The sequence below is a fragment of the Anolis sagrei genome, chromosome 10 (assembly GCF_037176765.1).
Source record: "Anolis sagrei isolate rAnoSag1 chromosome 10, rAnoSag1.mat, whole genome shotgun sequence".
NCBI classification, from domain to species: Eukaryota; Metazoa; Chordata; class Lepidosauria; order Squamata; family Dactyloidae; genus Anolis; species Anolis sagrei.
The window spans coordinates 22,366,517-22,382,097 of record NC_090030.1 but is presented as its reverse complement, the minus strand read 5'-3'; the positions used below and the strand labels follow the sequence as shown (position 1 = coordinate 22,382,097).

General features: G+C 40.9%; 1 protein-coding gene across 6 annotated transcripts in view; it reads left to right on the top strand.

The window, feature by feature from the left end:
- Positions 1–15,581, top strand: part of LRCH2 (leucine rich repeats and calponin homology domain containing 2) — a 67,411-nt gene that overhangs the window by 31,409 nt on the left and 20,421 nt on the right. For 2 of the 6 annotated variants that reach the window (XM_060756100.2, XM_060756097.2), the window contains exons 8-14: positions 512–623; positions 3,737–3,834; positions 3,951–4,018; positions 5,703–5,807; positions 9,879–9,947; positions 12,330–12,378; positions 14,916–15,032. In XM_060756100.2, the coding sequence (XP_060612083.2) occupies positions 512–623; positions 3,737–3,834; positions 3,951–4,018; positions 5,703–5,807; positions 9,879–9,947; positions 12,330–12,378; positions 14,916–15,032 (618 nt within the window). Of the gene's footprint in view, positions 1–511; positions 624–3,736; positions 3,835–3,950; positions 4,019–5,702; positions 5,808–7,260; positions 7,339–9,878; positions 9,948–12,329; positions 12,379–14,915; positions 15,033–15,581 lie in introns of all 6 variants that reach the window. The other 4 variants (XM_060756101.2, XM_060756098.2, XM_060756095.2 and 1 more) reach the window with 3 other exon arrangements.

The window sequence follows — 15,581 nt, the reverse complement described above, 5'->3', positions numbered from 1 at the left end:
TCCGAAAACCCAAAAAAGAATTTAACATTTTACACGAATCTAATGCGCACCCTAATTTTGAGGAGGTAATTTAGTCAAAAAAGGTGAGCATTAGATTCGAGCAAATATAGTAATAATAATTTGGTAAACCAGATAAACAATCCTTCCATTACGATAAAGTTAGAGAAGCCGCTTTGAGTCTCTTTAGAGAAATAAAGCAGGATACAAATTAGTAGTAGTAGTAGTAGTAGTAGTGAGGATGATGATGATGATGATGAAACTGATGGATTTGTTCATGCACAACCCAGTCACCTTGGTCTTTTGTGAATATGCTACTGGAGTTTCTCAATTAGTTTAACCCATTTCTTGGCTGGGCAGCAAAATGTTACGAGAGCAACGCCTGCCTTTTCAGGACGTAGGCCTTTCACCTGGTCTCCTTCCAGTGACGTCCAGGAAGAGTGTTTTGTGCTGCAAGGTTTAGCAGAAAGAACAAGTACAATATGCAGGTGATGCTCTTGACTGCTTTTTTCAGCCCTCTGATGATGACACAATCAGCCTTCACTCTCAGGTCTCAGAATCGACTCGGGAGCAGACCCACAGAAACGACAATCAGTTAATAGGAAACAAACCTGAGTTGCATAAAGGTATGCCTGATCCCCGGGAAGGTAGACTTGCTTTATACATTCAAACTGTTGGGTTTGGGTTTTGTTTTTGTTTTTTGCAGTGAGCCGGTATCAGAAGCCAGGCTTTTGATTGCTGGTTGAAATGTTGGATTATTGAAACAACAATTTATTTAAATGCAGCACCAAATAAAGTGAATGTATTTAGTCTCCTCAAAGCCATGCCAGATTATGGTAAACTATTGGAAAATATCAGGATTTAAGGCACAGCTGAAGAGCCATCTCTTCCGGTAGGCCAACCCAGTCAACACTGAATCATAAATTTTGGATTTGCATGCCATCGCAGCTGTATGTTGTGTTTGGTGTGGTTTTTTCAAAAAACTGGTGTGTTTTGATATATGCACCATACTTGTTTTTAAATGCGTAATGATTTTGTATTCTGTATATCTAAACTGTTGTAAACCGCTCTGAGTCGCCTAAGGGCTGAGAAGAGCGGTATACAAATAAAGTAAATAAATAAATAAATAAATATTTCATGTTGATATGTTTTGACATTGTTGTACCTCACCTCAAACCATTAGGAGAGGCAGAAAACAAATAAAATGTATTCTTCTTCTTCTTCTTCTTCTTCTTCTTCTTCTTCTTCTTCTTCTTCTTCTTATTATTATTATTATTATTATTAGAAACACAATAAGATGAATCCACAGCAGACAAGATCACTCTACTGGCTGTTGTATTGGATCATATGTCAGACTATTCCCAAGTGTCTAGGACTGTGTGATGTATCAGCGAATAATGCTTGCAGATCCCAGTAAGGTGGCCTTTTGCAGCTGGCAGATGGTAATTTTGTCAGCGCCGATTGTGTTTAAGTGTAGGCCAAGGTCTTTAAGCACTTCACCCAGTGTACCGATCACTACTGGGACCGCCTTGACTAGTTTGTGCCAGGGTCTATGGAGTTCTGTGTTTAAATCCTCATATTGTGTCAACTTTTCCAGTTGTTTTTCTTCAATCCTGTTGTCACCTGGGATTGCAACATCAACAATCCATACTTGGTTTTTTACACAATCGTGAGGTCAGGAGTATTGTGCTCCAAAACTCTTGTCAGTCTGAATTCAGAAGTCTTTGTAGTTTGAGTAGTTTGACATGTTCATTTTCTGTAACCTTTTCAGACTTATGATCCTACCAGTTCTTTGTCACATGCACTGCACCCAGTGCGCCAGTCACCATTGGAATCACTTTTACTGGCTTGTTCCATAGTCTTTGCAGTTTTATATTATTATTATTTTTATTATTATTATTATTATTTTATTTTAGAGTTGGGTAGGTCTGAGATGAAGAACAGTGTAGAAAAATCTGGAAAAAAAATCACTCAATTTTTTTCCTCGGTGAAAGAATGGCTTATAGAAACTGTTTATTCATTATTCTATTTAAAAAAAGGTTAAGTTTATATGCTTCCTTTCCCCAATATTACTTTTAAAAAACTATGCAAGAGGAATGGGTGGTGCAGCGTGTTAAACCGCTAAGCTGCTGAACTCACTGACCAAAAGGTTGGCAGTTCGAATTCAGGGATCGGGGTGAGCTCCCGCTGTTAACCCGAGCTTCTGCCAACCTAGCAGTTCGAAAACATGCAAGTGTGAGTAGATCAATAGGTACTGCTTCTGTGGGAAGATAAGGCACTCTGTGCAGTCATGCTGGCCACATGACCTTGGAGGTGTCTACAAACAACGCCGGTTCTTCGACTTAGGAATGGAGATGAGCACCACCCCCCCAGAGTTGGACATGATTACACTTAGTGTCGGGAAACCTTTATCTTTACTATGCAAGAGGAGCAAAAACTATATGAGACAATATACAGAGTCTTATCGTGCAATTCCTTGTGTTGGTTTCCTTTTCTCAGTTCTTTATATGAGAGCAAGTGCTTTGTGTCTGCTTGATACTATTCAGAACTAGAGGCAAAATGCGTCTCTTTGTTTAACAAATTGGGGTGATATTTTTTAAATAAACTTTCTGAATACATTGACAAAATCATAGGGCCCAAGACTTGAACATATCCCTGTTTGAAGCATGTCTGTGAGTGCCCAGCTGTTGTACTGAGCACCCATTTTTCAATTTGAGAGTAAAACCACAATATGCCTGAAAGCAGAAAGGAGCAGAGGAGAGTAACTTGAAGAGAGTTTACCTTTGCAACCATTGGCTCCCTAAAATTGGCGTTGCAGCCACAGATTTGCCTGTCTTGGGCAGAAGTGTTGGGGAGGACTATAGTCAGGTAGTAAATACTTGACAGAATTATTAGGAATGATTATAAGAGTAATTAGGAATGCATGGCCCATCATTTTTAGCTGGATGTTATCTCCCACTAAGCCTAAATTATCAGGCCTTTGAGGGTGAGAATGCAGGCAATGCTGCCGGGAGGGTGTGAGTGGGATTTTGCAGGGAGTGGTGAGTTTAAAATGTCACTTTATTTATTTGTTTGTTTATTTAGATATTTTATAATAATAATAATACATTTTATTTATGACCCACCTTTTCATTGGCTCGAGGTGGGAAGAAAAGTGAGATATAAATAAAGGCAATAATAATGATGTATTGTCGAAGGCTTTCATGACCGGAATCACTGGGTTGTTGTAGGTTTTTTTTGGACTATATGGCCATGTTCTAGAGTCATTTTCTCCTGATGTGTTTTGCCTGCATCTATGGCAAGCATCCAACAGAGGGGAAACAATCAGGCACAGCTAATTACTTCCCTACAAAAGATTGACCCAGGCACTGCCAGGCCATCAAATGCTAATCAAGGTGGTCAGTTGAAACATTCACACCTAGCACCAACAGACAAGAGTCCTTTGCCCCACCCTGGTCATTCCAAAGATATATGAACCCACTTTCCTAGTTCCAGTAGACCTCACTACCTGTGAGGATGCTTGCCATAGATGCAGGCGAAATGTGAGGAGAAAATGTCTCTGGAACATGGCCATATAGCCCGAAAAAACCTACAACAACCCAATAATAATGATGATGGTGATGATGTGGATTACAGCCCATCAAGGTCTGCAGAGAAGCAAATCCTTCCTCTTTTGTCAATTACCTTGAATCCTTTTCTTCCTTTCTCCCATTGTTTCTGCTGCTGTTTATCCCATTAGATCCTGATGTGTGTGATTACCTTGACCCCAGCTCAGAGGATGTGGCGTCTTGCGACCAAGGAGAGCTGCCAAGTGGGCCATCGATCTCGTACATCAAGGTAGTAACACTATAAAGTATATTCAATATCTTAACAGTTCTGGTCTTTGTAAAAGCTGTACAGTGCGATAATGGGACTTCTGTGCTCCTTTTCTTTCCTTTATCCTGGTGTGAAAGGATCGAGGGAAGCAGGCTGAGAAGTCCCCGAAAACCGAATCGGGCGAAGACTGGGGAGATGAAAAGAGGTGCGTACCCCTCTGATTGCATTCACGTACGAGTCTTTCCTTTTATTTTATACTATCAATGCCTGGATTAGGGGTTTTATAAGGATAATAACATTAGAAGTACTCATTGTTTGATTTTGGATTTTAAGAAAAAAACACCTTAGAAAATGCGTTTGGACATGGGTAAAAGTCAACTCCCATCTTCAAGGGTCAATTTCGCCAAACACCGGCAGTATTTAAAATTGGTCATGATGGGTCTATGTGCTAAGATTGGTCCAGATCCATCCTTGGTTGATTTGGTTGAACTGCAACTCCCACCACCCTGGGTCAATCTCCCCAAATCCCTGCTGGTATTTTCTGTTGGTCATGGTGAGTCCATATGCCATGTTTGATCCAGATCCATTGTTGGTGGATGTCACAATGCTCTTCACATACGGGTGAACTATAACTCCCAACATTCTCTATAATTGCCCCCCAAAACCCACCATTAAAGTTGGTCAGATTGGGTCTATTTGCTGAATTTGATCTATACTTGTTGTTGGTTGGGATCACAGTGCTCTTTGGATGTCGGTGGACTGCCACCCCCCTCATCCTAGGTCCTGTCACCCCCAAAACCCTCCCAGTATTTTCTGTTCATCATTGGGGGGAGGGTGTCTGTGTACCAAGTTTGGTCCAGATCCATTGTTGGTGGGCTGCAGCTCCTATCATCCCAGGTCCTCCCCAAAATCCTCCCAGTATTTTCTGTTCATCATGGGGGGCGGGGTCTGTGTGCCAACTTTAATCCAGATCTGTTCTTGGTTGGAGCCACAGTGCTCTCTGGAGCCATCTTGGAAAATACATACAAACATAGATACTGTAGATTAGTGGTTCTCAACCTGTGGGTCCCCAGGTGTTTTGGCCTACAACTCCCAGAACTCCCAGCCAGTTTACCAGCTGTTAAGATTTCTGGGAGTTAAAGGCCAAAGCATCTGGGGACCCACAGGTTGAGAACCACTGCTGTAGATACAAACACATTTTTACTTTTATATATACTGTATATACTCGAGTATAAGCCTAGTTTTTCAGTCCTTTTTTTAGGCTGAAAAAGTCTCCCTCAGCTTATACTCGAGTCAAGATTATTTATTATTTTACGTTGTTGTTGTTGTTGTTGTTGTTGTTGTTGTTATAGTTTTACTTTATTATTGTTATTACATTTATTATTTTACTCTATTATTATTGTTACATTTATTATTTTACTCTATCATTATTACCATTATTATTTTACTCTATTATTATTGGAAGGATACGTAAGCATATTTACATTGAAGGTTAGAATAATGGTTGAATCAGAGTTGGACAGTCTTACGCTGAATTACAGTTTTATGTAAATATTCAAAAACATTTAACCAACTGATGCCTCAATTAATGTAATTTTATTGGTATCTATTTTTATTTTGAAATTGACGTGTAAATGCTGCATTTCCCACCCTCGGCTTATATTCGAGTCAATCCATTTCCCCAGTTTTTTGTGGTAAAATTAGGTGCCTCGACTTAAAATCTGGTCGGCTTATACTCAAGTATATACGGTGTATATATATAGAGAGAGAGAGAGAGAGAGAGAGAGAGTAGCATAATATTGGCTAGGAGTCATGGGGGAAGATTGTAGTTCTTCCATAGCTGTGGTGTTTCCTGCTATCAAAACACATTTTGTGTCACTTCTTCATAGGGTTCAGAAAGAAGAGGTATTGGTAGAGGAAGATGACGAATTGAAGGAAGTGACTGACCTAAGGAAAATAGCTGCCCAGCTCCTTCAACAGGAACAAAAAAACAGGTATTTGGCCCCTGGCTCACAACAGCAGGGAAAGCTCTGTATGCATATTGTATCCAAATACAGGCATCGGTTTTAAAAAAAAAATGTATCAAAAAAACTAATGTGTACTTATGTGTGGGATTTGATATTGGCCCACATGAACGGAGTCTCTTTCTTCTCTTTTAACACCTAAGTGTCATTTGTCCACCTTAAAATAGGTAAGTAGTGCAAAACTGGGTTGATTGTAAGGAATGGCCGTAGCCATTTGTGCTATTTAAATACGGTTTGATTACCTGTAATTGGGATAAGCTTTAGCATTTAGAAGGTTGCTTTAGACATAGCCATGTTTCAATATTGGAAAGGAGTCCAAAGGAAGCAGGCCATGCTTCCTTCTGCCATGGAGACTATGACTCAGTGGAGCCAGGAAAGGAGATTCCACCCGAATATCAGAAAGAACCTCCTGATCATAAGAAGGAACAGGAGATTCCACCTGAGCATCAATAATAATAATAATAATAATAATAATAATAATAATAATCTTTATTTATACCCCGCCACCATCTCCCCAATGGGGACTCGGAGCGGCTTACATGGGGCCAGGCCCAAACAACAACTACAATAAAGAAAACCAAAACACAACCGAAAACACAAACAATAAACAACATCATAATTGTATTGTCGAAGGCTTTCATGACCGGAATCACTGGGTTGTTGTAGGTTTTTTCGGGCTATATGGCCATGTTCTAAAGGCATTTTCTCCTAGGAGAAAATGCCTTTAGAACATGGCCATATAGCCCGAAAAAACCTACAAGAACCCAACATCATAATTACATAAAAGAGCTGCTCTACAGTGGTACTCTCTTCCTCGAAGTCCAGTAGAGGCTCCTTTGGAGGCTTTTAAACAGAAGTCAGATGGCCATCAATCGGGAAGGCTTTATGCTTTTACTACCTAGCAGAAAAATTGGGTTTGCACTGAATCACCATCTGTCTGAAGGGATTGAATGGTGTCCTTCCTGGCAGAAGGGGGTTGGACTTGATGGCCCTTGGGGGCCCCTTCTAACTCTAGGAATTTTTTTATTATGTAGCCCTATTTCTCCATGAACTTACTAATGTCTATGAGGCAGGGTTGCCATCTGACGGGGATGCTTTGATTGTGCCTTTCCTGCCTGGGAGAAGGGGGGTGGACTGGTGGAACTTGGGGTTCTCTTCCAACTCTATGGTTCTGTGACTCTATGACTTGGAGAGTGCCTTTAAATACTTGGATGTCCAGTCCCCTCCAAATCTTGAAAACATACCTGGAAAACAAGGCACAGCTGGACCGTGAGGCATGTTTTCTTTCTAACCCTATTTATTCTCTCCTCTGACCTGTCCTTCCTTCTCACTGTACTAATGGCTTCCCTGTCCTTTCCTGTCGACCTTTTACTGCTTCCTTCCTCCGCCTTTGGGTTTTGGTGTGCATGAAATGCGAACTCAGACGAAGGCCCTTAAGCTATAGGACTTCGTTCAGTGAAAAGCTTTTCCAGAGGACCAGGGTTGCGGGACGCGCTTCCAGGTATTTGGCGTTTATGGCGTGTTCATGTTGAAAACAAAAGGGTTGCCTGCACCGTTCTTGCATTTAAGTGAAGGGGGTCAGAGTATGAGGAAGTGTGAAATTTTGAGAAAGTCCAGTATAAGGAGAGTCATAAACAATAACAATTCCCTCACCAGGGTCTTATAATTGTTAATGTTTTATTTTTTAAAATATTTGTATACTACCTTTGTACAAGGAAAAAAAAATCAGGGAGAGGTTTCCCCAAAAATTGGGAAAAGGTTGTCCCCTGACATTAAGTCCAGTCATGTCTGACTCTGGGTGTGGTGCTAATCTCCATTTCTAAGCCAAAGAGCCGGCGTTGTCCATAGACACCTCCAAGGTCATGTGGCTGGCATGACTGCATGGAGCGCCATTACCTTCCCACTGGAGTGGTACCTATTGATCTACTCACATTTGCATGTTTTCGAACTGCTAGGTTGGCAGAAGCTAGGGCTGACAGCGGAAGCTCATGCTGCTCCCCAGAATCGAACCTGTGACCTTTCGGTCAACAAGCTCAGCAACACAGCGCTTTAACCCACTGTGCCACCAGGGACTCCAATTGGGAAACAAAATATCAATTCATAGAATGGACCTAATTTTATCAGTAGTCCAAAAGAGAAATAGGTACACCCTTGTGAGAAAACATCTTTAAGGATCTCTAGGTGCTTCATTACAATTCTCTGTTCAAGTTGTGCTGGAAGACTAAGAGATTCCTGGAGATGTGTTCTCAACAACAACAAACAATAATAATGAGGATTTAAAGATAGAACTGTAAAGATTCTGGCACAAGGTGATCCCAGTGGTGATTGGCACACTGGGTGCAGTGCCTAAAGACCTTGGCCTGAACTTAAACACAATTGTCGCTGACGAAATTACCACCCGTCAGCTGCAAAAGGCCACCCTACTTGGATCTGCGTTCTTTATTCACCGATACATCACACAGTGCTAGACACTTGGGAAATGTCTGACGTGTGATCAACCTCTGAGGATATTTGCCATAGATGCAGGCGAAACGTCAGGAGAGAATGCCTCTGGAACATTGCCATATAGCCCAAAAAAAACTACAACCCATATGTCTCTGTCCAGTGAGGGAATGCTGGATGTGCTTAGGCAGTTCTTCCATACAAAGATGTGTGCTGGGGTTAGAGAGGAGGCTGTGTCTGTCAACAGCAGGAGAGGATGCATTTCCAAGTGGACTCCAGAGACTCCTGTTTTTCTCTTCTTTTTCTTCGTGTTTCCTACTGAGCCTTGATTCCTCTCTGTCCTTGTTCTGGTCTTTGTATGCTCTTTGTTGTCTTCCTCCCAAGTCCTCTGACTTTGTTTCATGGGGCTTGCCCCTCTCTTTTGGCCCTGGAAAAATGGGCCTCAAAGAGGTGAATAACCATTGAAGATAGTCTAAGGGCAAGTTCAGAACAGCTTTCCTGAGGACGATGTCCTTCTGGTGCGCGGGCCTTCGCTTTTCAGCCAATATGTCCAGGCTGGGTGAGGATAAGGGGAGTTATAGTTCTGCATACTGAAAGGGAAAGGTTAGCATGGATAACCTGCAACCCTCCAGGTGTTTTGTACTTATTTATTTATTTACGACATTTATATGCCGTCCTTCTCACCCCAAAGGGGACTCAACTCAGAGCGGCTTATTATTATTTTATACAATACAATTATTATTATTTTTTTGTCATGTCAGAAACTGCAAGTCGCTTCTGGTGTGAGAGAATTGGCCGTCTGCAAGGACGTTGCCCAGGGGATGCACGGATATTTTGATGTTTTACCATCTTTGTAGGAGGCTTCTCTCATGTGCCCGCATGAGGAGCTGGAGCTGACAGAGGGAGCTCATCCACGCTCTCCTCGGATTCGAACCTGCGACCTGTCGGTCTTCAGTCCTGCCGGCACAGGGGTTTAACCCACTGCGCCACCGGGGACTCCTATTTATTATTAGCATAGTACAATATCAGTTTTAAATATTGCAGTATTGTTCTATATCAATTATACTGTAGAAATATTAGTAATTCTACATGTAATATAAATATATAATTATATCATATTATTATTAGAAGTATTATATTGCATTACATTATAATATTATAAATATTATATGTATATACAATATATTATATATTATATTACATTATATTATTAGAATAGCACAGGAGACAAGGTGGAACTGTCCCCTGGCCTCCCTCTCTTTACTCCGGCCCAGAGCGGCAGTTGGTGCTGGGGGTGGAGGGGTCCCCAACTGATGGCATATGCTGTCCCCTGGCCTCCCCTCTCTTCGCTCTGGCCCAGAATTCCTGGTTATTGGAGAAGCTGGAAATCAGGGTTTCTGAGTGTTGGAGAATCAAACACCTGGAGGGTCACAGGTAGAAGAGCACGAGCAGAATTCTGGTGTATAAAATCCCAGACACTTTGCCAGAGATTTCAGTGGAAATAAATTTAAAGGACTATTCTAATGTTGTTCAACATGTTCCTGACTGCTGTTTCATTGACACCAATGACCTGTTTGTATGTTTCGTTTTCTTTTCCAGACTGCTGAATCACACCTCCTCCTCCAGCACAAGAAATAGGCCAAAACAGATGGTGGAATCAGAAAAAAGGTAGCCATGACCCTCATTTCCATTTCCTTCTTTCTTGAAAGACCTCCTTTACCTAGGATTTGTGGCTGCAGGAAGTGCTCTTGAGAGCAAGGATTTTTGAGACACTTTAATGTGTTGAAGGACACTTTAAGGAAGGCATCTCTGGAATGAAAGCTTGCTCAGTTAATGTTTTGGCTAATCGCTGGGAAGTCTTTTGCTTCTGAATACTTGAGAAACCAGCTGGTCTCCGTGTTAATCTTTAGAAGGGCTAATGATTGCCAAGAAAACGTTTCTGGGAATTTATGAAAGATAAGTCATGGGATGAAAGCAAATCATGCTTGAACTGCTTTGACTTTACTCAAAGCCATAGTAGAGGGTTTCCAGGAAAGAAAGTATTATAAATAATCTCTATTATTATTTTATTATTATAAAATTACCAGAGCCTCACATCAAGTTGCCTCCATGGTAATGTTTCATATTCCATCATCTGAATTGTTTAATGGAGGCTATGTAATCGTCTAATAAAGTAATTAACGCAAGTATTTCTTTGTTGTAAACCTGTGGCCTAAATTCATAGTCTTTGGGCTGATTTCAAAATGGCGATTAATTGAGAGAGACACACGGAGAGAAAATATAATGTCACTGCTGACAACAGAAGACTGATGTTTCAACAAACCTTTGAGAATGTCTAGCCCCAATGGTCTGCAATTAATGACACAGCACTGCACTTTCATCCCATGCTCTTATTCCTTATTCTGTTTACTAAATCTCATTCCATTGGCTTGTTTACAGTTTGGCCATGTCTTACGGCACTTGTCACTATAGGTTATTGGACATTATTCTTAGTTTTAAATAGTTGTTTTATATGCTATTGTTTTCTACTTTTTATTGTATTGTGTGTTGATTTTATGTGTTGTTTTAGGCACTTTGTGTCATGTGTAAGCCGCTCCAAGTCTCTTTGGGAACATGGAGGTGGGGTACAAAAATTAAGTTGTTTATTATTATTATTATTATTATTATTATTATTATTATTATTTTACTGACACAAAACCACAGTATTTCACAGCAAACGAGATTCTATGCTGGATGATTATGATGATGATGATGATGATGATGATTATTATTTGCAACACAACAAAATTAGTACACAGCAAACAAGATCACTATGCTGGTTGTTGTATTGGATCACATGTCGGACACTTCCCAAGTGTCTAGGACTGTGTGATGTATCGGCTAATAATAATAACAACAACAACAACAACAGACAAAGAGTCAATACAAGAAAACTGCACTCCAAACCAGAGCTGACAGCTGGCACAACAAAGCATTGCATGGGCAGTTCCTTGACAGAATTGAAGGAAAAGTTGACAAGGAGAAGACCTGGTGATGGCTCATGAATGGGAGACAGAAGAAGGCCTGATTCTTGCAGTCCAGGAGCAAGCCATCAGAACTAATGCAATTAAGGCCAGGATCGAAAAATCAGCGGATGACCCAAAATGTAGACTGTGCAAGGAAGCTGATGAAACCATGGACCATATCCTCAGCTGTTGCAAGAAAATCGCACAGACAGACTACAAACAAAGACACAACTCTGTGGCCCAAATGATTTACTGGAACTTATGTCACAAGTACCACCTGCCAGCAGCAAAGAATTGGTGGGATCATAAGCCTGCAAAGGTCGTGGAAAATGAATATGCAAAAATACTGTGGGACTTTCAAATCCAAACTGGCAAAGTTTTGGAACATAACACGCCAGACATCACAATTGTGGAAAAGAAAAAAGTCCTGGATTATTGATGTCGCCATACCGGGTGACAGTCGCATTGAGGAAAAACAACAGGAAAAACTCAGTTGCTATCAAGACCTCAAAATTGAACTGGAAAGACTCTGGCATAAACCAGTCCAGGTAGTCCCAGTGGTCATCGGGACACTGGGTGCCGTGCCAAAAGATCTCAGCTGGCATTTGGAAACAATAAACATTGACAAAATCACGATCTGTCAACTGCAAAAGGCCACGTGACTTGGATCTGTGCGCACCATTCGAAAATACATCACACAGTCCTAGACGCTTGGAAAGTGTTTGATTTGTGATTTTGTGATACGAAATCCAGCATATAGATCTCGTTTGCTGTGACATACTGTGCTTTTGAATCAATAATAATAATAATAATAATTAAAAGGCCTGATGAAGAAATTTGGGCCTCAGACAGAAAAATAATTTCCATCAAAGTTGTCAAGGTGTTTTATTCTAGGGATTTTTTTTTCCTCCTTAAATCCTTATCTCTCTGGTTCATTTGATTACAGAGAAGCACTTGAGAATGTTCTAAATTTTCTGCCTTGGTTATAAGAGGGGGAAAGTGATCAAATGTAAAGTGCCATAAACCCCATTTTGCTTTCATTTAGCCTGTCCGCAGACGAGGCAAACTCTCCGTCATCGCCATACGGCTGGCAGGTAATGGAGATGCGAACATCAAACATGACTCTCTTTGGCAAATGTGACTATTTTGCATGTTTCATTTTGTACCGCCTCGCTCATCTGTCTTGCAGGATCATTATTCTTTTTTCATCATAGCCAATGTATCCTTACACCGTTTACAGTTCAATCTGCTCTTAGTGAAAGATCTGCCTTCTTTCAGTGTGGTGCAATGATCATGTAGTGCAGTGCTTTGTAGTCTGGTGATTGTGTTTGTTTCTTTGGAAAAAATCATTTGGGGCTCTAATTGTAACATTGATTTACAATTTTCCTGCATTGCTTTTTGTATGTTGCCCCAGAATTCCCTTGCTTTTTCTTACAAGGTAGAAAGTTCCTTCTTGTTCCTTCCATTTCCAGCACTTACAGTTTCTTCCCGTATAAGTTTTAGCAAGTTTTCCTGGGGCTGGGTACTACCTGCTCACATCATTTAAAGCAGGGGTTCTCAACCTTCCTAATGCCACGACCCCTTGATACAGTTCCTCATGTGGTGACCCTCAACCATAACATTATTTGCGTTGCTACTTCACAACTGTAATTTTGCTACTGTTATGAATTGTAATGTAAATATCTGATATGCAGGATGTATTTTCATTCACTGGACCAAATTTGGCACAAATACCTAATAGGCCCAAATTTGAATACTGGTGGGGTTGTGGGGGATCGATTTTGTCATTTGGGAGTTGTAGTTGCTGGCATTTATAGTCAACCTACAATCAAAGAGCGTTCTGAACTCCATCAACAATGGAATTGAACCAAGACCTCCCATGACCAACAGAAAATATTGGAAGGGTTTGGTGAGCAATGACCTCAAGTTTGGGAGTTGTAGTTCACCTACCTCCAGAGAGCACTGTGGACTTAAGCAATGATAGATCTGGACCAAACGTGGCATGGATACTCAATATGCCCAAATGTGTTGGAGTTTGAGACATTTGGGAGTGTAGTTGCTGTGATTTAGAGTTCACTTACACTCAAAGAGAATTCTGAACCCCAACGATAGAGTTGGGTCAGACTTCCCACACAGAACCCCCATGACCAACGGAATATACTGTATTTTGTGATGGTCTTTGGCGAACCCTCTGACACCCTCTCGTGACCCCCCCCCCCCATGGGTCCCAACTCCCAGGTTGAGAAACACTGATTTAAAGGGACTAGGCTAATAAAACAAAAAACCATGGTCAGTGGGACCATCATTTCCTTTACCTCTTAATTTTGTGCTTTTGTAAATGTGTGTTTGTCTTATTTTTGCCTTTATGTTTTGCTGTTTTTAGTAGGCACGCATTGTTGTAACAGTAGCTTATAAGTGGCTAACTTTTAAAAATATAGATGGAAAATATAGCTTTTTTAAAAAAAAACTAAACACTTCTTCGTATGTTCTTTCACTCTTGTGTGATTATATTTTTATCTGTCTTGATTAAAACATATTAATAATAATATGGAACACATCACATTTGGCCTCACCTGGACATCAGCATTTAAAATATAATATAATACATATATTACATATACATATATACATTGTATACACATATAATATTTATAATATTATAATGTAATACAATATACTACTAATAATAATATGATATTATAATTATATATTTATATTACATGTAATCAAAGAATCAAAGTATTGGAAGAGACCTCATGGGCCATCCAGTCCAACCCCATTCTGCCAAGAAGCAGGAATATTGCATTCAAATCACCCCTGACAGATGGCCATCCAGCCTCTGTTTAAAAGCTTCCAAAGAAGGAGCCTCCACCACACTCCGGGGCAGAGAGTTCCACTGCTGAACGGCTCTCACAGTCAGGAATTTCTTCCTCGTGTTCAGATGGAATCTCCTTTCTTATAGTTTGAAGCCATTGTTTCGTGTCCTAGTCTCCAGGGCAGCAGAAAACAAGCTTGCTCCCTCCTCCCTGTGGCTTCCTCTCACATATTTATACATGGCTATCATATCTCCTCTCAGACTTCTCTTCTTCAGGCTAAACATGCCCAGCTCCTTAAGCCGCTCCTCATAGGGCTTGTTCTCCAGACCCTTGATCATTTTAGTCGCCCTCCTCTGGACATGAATATTACTAACAATATTACAATATAATTGGTATAGTACAATATACCAGTTATAATTGGTATAGTACAATATACCAATATACCAAGCCGCTCCTCATAGGGCTTGTTCTCCAGACCCTTGATCATTTTAGTCGCCCTCCTCTGGACATGAATATTACTAATAATATTGCAATATAATTGGTATAGTACAATTTAGCAATATTTAAAACTGATATTGTACCATGCTAATAATATAATATATTGTATGTATATATACCTTGTAACCCGCTCTGAGTCCCCTTCGGGGTGAGAAGGGCTGCATATAAATGTCGTAAAGAAATAAATAAATAAAATGGCAGGAACGGGCAAAATTGGAGGTTCCAGGAGCCATTTTTGCCTTCTGCTGGATTTTGGCCGACACAGAGATATAAGAGAATATGACTTGAAAGAATAAAGTAGCCTTTTCCTTCTGTAGTCACTAGAGAATCCAAAGGACCATCCGGATGAGCCGCACTGGCCGGACATGCAGCCTGTGATCTGGCAGAACGAGGAACGGAGACGTAGCAAGCAAATCCGAAGGGAGTATTTCAAGGTACGGTCCGATCCATGGCCTGAATAACACAAAGGCTTTGTCTGCTCAAGGAGTAAGTTGCCTTTGCTTGTTAATTCCTGGTGAGGAAGAGGAACTAGCAGTCTCTTAGTTCCTTGTTAGAAAAATGGAGGGGAATTTAGGAGCTGAGTTTAGTAGCATCTTTAGAGTTAGCTATGTATTCTAGTTGTCTGTGGAGATCTCACTCCCATTGAAGAGTTCAGAAGAGTGCTCTCCATTCTAATTTTCCTTTCCTGTTTCTTATGACTGGTACAAAGGGGACAGAAAGAGCATTCTGAAAAGTGTCGAAGGCTTTCATGGTTGGAATCACTGGGTTGCCCCCAGTGGCGCAATGGGTTAAACCCTTGTGCCAGCAGGACTGAAGACCGACGGGTTGCAGGTTCGAATCTGGGGAGAGCCTGGATGAGCTCCCTCTGTCAGCTCCAGCTCCTCATGCGGGGACATGAGAGAAGCCTGCCACAAGGATGGGAAAACATCAAAACATCCGGGCGTCCCCTGGGCAACGTCCTTGCAGATGGCCGATTCTCTCAC